This window comes from Austrofundulus limnaeus, unplaced genomic scaffold (assembly GCF_001266775.1).
Source record: "Austrofundulus limnaeus strain Quisiro unplaced genomic scaffold, Austrofundulus_limnaeus-1.0 Scaffold3190, whole genome shotgun sequence".
In the NCBI taxonomy this organism is placed as follows: Eukaryota; Metazoa; Chordata; class Actinopteri; order Cyprinodontiformes; family Rivulidae; genus Austrofundulus; species Austrofundulus limnaeus.
The window spans coordinates 1-4207 of NW_013955592.1; the positions used below are offsets into that span (position 1 = coordinate 1).

The 4207-nt window shown below is 41.8% G+C and overlaps 1 protein-coding gene across 1 annotated transcript; it reads left to right on the forward strand.

Annotated features, from left to right (window-relative positions):
• Nucleotides 1-2110: 2110 nt before the first annotated feature.
• LOC106511766 (multidrug and toxin extrusion protein 1) lies at nucleotides 2111-4151 on the forward strand (the record flags this gene model as incomplete). Its single annotated transcript, XM_014000504.1, is given in 6 exon segments — nucleotides 2111-2338; nucleotides 2800-2901; nucleotides 2980-3048; nucleotides 3230-3378; nucleotides 3528-3570; nucleotides 4107-4151. Coding segments are annotated over 6 exon segments (576 nt in total), but the record flags the coding sequence as incomplete, so codon positions are not given.
• Nucleotides 4152-4207: the final 56 nt, after the last annotated feature.

Sequence of the window (4207 nt, forward strand, 5' to 3'; positions counted from 1 at the left end):
CAATAAATAACTGATTACATTGACTTTATAAGTTTATTTTAATTTGAAACTGTTGTATTCAGTTCTGGTCAGATGAGCTAAATAAGATCAGATCTGCTTACTTGTGAAATGAGACATTTTCCTGCTTCTCTTCTGTTGGTAAAATCCAGACAGCTTTCTATGATTATTTATATTTTCTTCATTTTGATTTCTGGCATTATTTAAAACATTAGTTAGATTATATACACTCTAAAATATTAACATTCTATTTAAATATTATTATTAATAGTTTTAATGTTTTCTGCATCAGAAATGATGCCTTTTTTTCACTATGTTGCCACAATGATGTACAGTAACGTTAAAGCCTCTTAGYATCTACAGTAGATCACAGGTCACGTGGTTTCCACTCACTCTAGCTGGTCCAATATATCTCCATGCTACAAGGCTGCAGTGCTGCCCCCTGCTGGATCATCCACAGACCAAACACCTGGACAACCTGGCCTTCAACATCTGGAACAGGACCTGGTCTCTTACACCCCCATCATTCTGGACCCAAACCTCACATTATTAAACATTTATTATACATTTAATGATTTATGGGATGATGTGTGTGTTGAATGTTGTGTACATAAAACTGGCCTGAGGTGAATAAACATTCTGATTTGGAGAAGGAATATCTGTTTGAAGCAGTGAGAGGAGGAGGAGGTCAGCTCTTTGCGTCTCACACAGGTTAGGATGATTTCCTGATCACACCTGGAGGGTTTTGTGTTTTTGTTTTCCAGGTCAGTTCTCAGCTGACGGTCTTCAGTGTCTGCAGCTCGGTGCGCTTCGGTCACCTGGGGAAACCGGAGCTCGCAGGACTGAAGAAGCTTTCCTGGAACTTTCTCCATCATTTGTATTTATTCCTGTCGTGATTCAACAATCCTTCCTTTCCTCCTGCGGGTATCAWGATATTTCCATTGGCACAAGCGTGTCGACAAACCCTCAATTCTCTGATTTCACTCCACTGTCAATCATTTCACAGTCTGCTGTTTTCTCCTCTTCTCATGTTGGAGTTTGACGTTTTAATAAAACAGAAGTTTAGCATGTAACCAGTTTGGTTTCCAGTCAAAGAGTCATAAATTAACTAAAGTGCTGAGTCACAGACATTAAACTGTGACTGTTTAACAGCTCTGTCGCCTCGTAGTTACTGATGCTGAAACTGATTCTTTGAAGTAGATGAATTTTATTTGATTTGTATTAGTTTGCTCAGATAACAGAGCAGGTTTTAATGTTTTAGGTGCAGAAACATAGTTTGACACAAGAAGTCGAAAGTCTGAACTTGTTTATGATTCTGCAAAGTTGCTAAAAGTTTAGTTTTTAATGTTTCATCAGTGATTCAGTGACATTAAAGTTTGGTTTTTGGGGACGTAATTCAGATGTTTTGCACATGACAAGTTCATGTTCTGTTTTATGCGTGTCAGAAAATGACTTTATTCTGGTCAAACCGGTGACTTAATGTTGGCTTTTTCAGAATATTTGTATGTACAGTATACTTGCTGACTTTAGGATGTGGCAGCAGCCAGCCTCAGAGGAGCAGAAAAAACAACTTTGTGCTGTTTTTTACAGCTGAGAGGTTCAGTTTTAGGCTGAGTCTGCTTAAAGGGATAGTCCGGTCATTTCTGAAGTGATGCCTAGTTGTTGCAAGACAGTGGGAAGTGTGGGTGCTGAGGGTGCTACAGCACTCCCTGGTTGATTCCAGGGATGCTTAAACACAGATCTTAAGAAATGAAAACAGATTCTTCATTTATTTGTTTAAATTCTAACAATGTTTTGATTTTGATGAGTTTATGATAAAACAAAAAAAACAGCGCACGTTGAACCATCATTGTTTGACAGAGCGTCCCCAGATCCAGATCAGATCCAGAATCTTTTGTTTCTCGGTGTTTTATTTTTTTTTTGTGTTTTGCATAATCAGTCTCAGTGAACTGGAACTCATCACGTGCACGTGAACGCCACATGGCAGCCCCACCCCTCACAGCAGCAGGAGGTGGTTGGCTCGCAGGACATCCTCCCCGTCCCCCCTTCCCGTCCCCCCCCCCCGTCCCCCATCCCGGTCTGAGTCCGGCCCAGCATGTAACTCATGTTTCAGAGGCTGTGGGTCAGACTGAGGCAGGACTCGGTCTGGACCGCGGCACACAGAGGGGCAGTTATGGACTCTTCTGGGAAAGTCTCACAGACCGACATGGTCAAGGTGGATCTGAAACCAGACCAGGACTCCGCTCAGGGCTGGGGGTCCTGCCTAAAGAGGATCTGGGGGATGGTCCCGCAGGATTACCGCAATGAGCTGGCACAGCTTTTTAAACTGGCAGGACCAGTGGTGAGCCTGGACCCGGTCCTCGTGTGACTCTTTATGTCCCTTTAAACAGAATAATTCAGGTTTTATTGACAGACCTGTTTGGAGGATTTGTGTCAGAGTTGGAACCAAACTTGGTCTCAGTTTGCATCCTGGTGTTTGATTATAACACCTGTTTTAGTGAGTTCTTTCTGGGTCTGAGTGAATAAATGTGGGTAAAATAACAAATATTAAAAGATGTTGATGTAACAGATGAGCTTAAAACATTCAAACTGAACATTTCAAATCTGCAAAGTAAAAACCAACTTCAGCCTGAACTCCTGCTCACATGAGGAATGATCTTAAAATTTAATCCAACTCATTCAAACACAAAAAACAGGTTTTGAGATTTCTGTAGAACTAAACCGAATCTGTTGCAGGTCTCTGATAATAAATCACCTCATTTCGTGGTTTTGTTGATAATGATGATTAAACTGATTTCTCAGGTCATTTCCCAGCTGATGGTCTTCATGATCAGCTTCGTCAGCACCGTGTTCTGTGGTCACCTGGGGAAGACAGAACTGGCAGCAGTAACATTATCCATAGCGGTGAGCTGCTGGTTCTGCTCATTGTTCCTGAGCCTTTCTTCACTTCTTCATGTTTCTGCGTCTCCGTGCTCTCTGCAGGTGGTGAACGTCACCGGCGTTTCAATCGGCACTGGTTTGTCGTTAACTTGTGACACGCTCATATCTCAGGTAAAGCTTGTATTTTCACCTTATTTACCTAACAAAGAGGGTCTCGGCTGGTCCTGCTGAGTCCTCGGGTCATCCTGGGCTTTCTGAGCTCTTATATCACATCAGTTTTCTTTTTTGCGCCCTGGCTTTTTGATCTAGTTTGGCGTTTCCTAACAGGTCAGTGTCTTCCTGTTTCATGCAGACCTACGGGAGCGGAAACCTGAAGCGGGTGGGTGTGATCCTTCAGAGGGGGATTCTGATTCTCCTGCTGTCCTGTTTCCCCTGCTGGGCCGTCCTCGTCAACACAGAACCTCTGATGCTTGCTGCCAAGCAAAGTCCAGAGGTCGCCAGGTCAGCGCTGACACTGCGTCGGGTGACTAATCACCATTTGTTCTTCGTGATTTCAATTTTTCACTTTGTTCTTCGACGTGCGGTGTTTTCCCAGCAGAKCCAGAGCTTTATGTGTTTCATTTTGTTCTGTTGTTTTTTTTTACATGAAGACTCACCCAGCTCTACGTCAACATCTTCATGCCAGCTCTGCCGGTGAGTTTCAAGAATCAACTGTAAAATAAAAGCTTTTAAATAAAAGCACAAAATGAGAATTCTTAGAAAGAACGCTGCTTCCCTGCAGGATAAAGTTCTAAACAGATCTTTAATGATTCATGAACGTCAGCTGCCACTACACCAACATTCACATCCACATGTGGAGGACTTTATCCTTTTTATTATAAACTCATCAAATGATCATTAGCCTGTTTCTCACTTTCTCTCAGTCCTATCTGCTGATGTCAAACACATTATAATAATGCATAAAAAGGATAAAATTATTAAATAACCTGCAGTTTTTGTTGAGGTTTCTGTGTTCAAAGCATTCAGTTACACTGTTTGCTATTATCTCCTCTTTTCATTTATAACAGCCTGCAGACCCTGACATGATCACTAATCAGAGTCTGCCAACACTTAAAAAAAGTTAATTAGTAAATAGTTGAAGTTTAAGTTGTTCATGTTAAAACATCAAATCRCTTTTTCTTTTTCCTCGCATCAAAGTGACATTTCTGCAACAATCTGTTCTCCTTCAGGCTGTTTTTATGTACCAGCTGGAGGGGAGGTATCTGCAAAATCAGGTAGAGTTTGCCAACACACACACACACACACACACACACACACACACACACACACA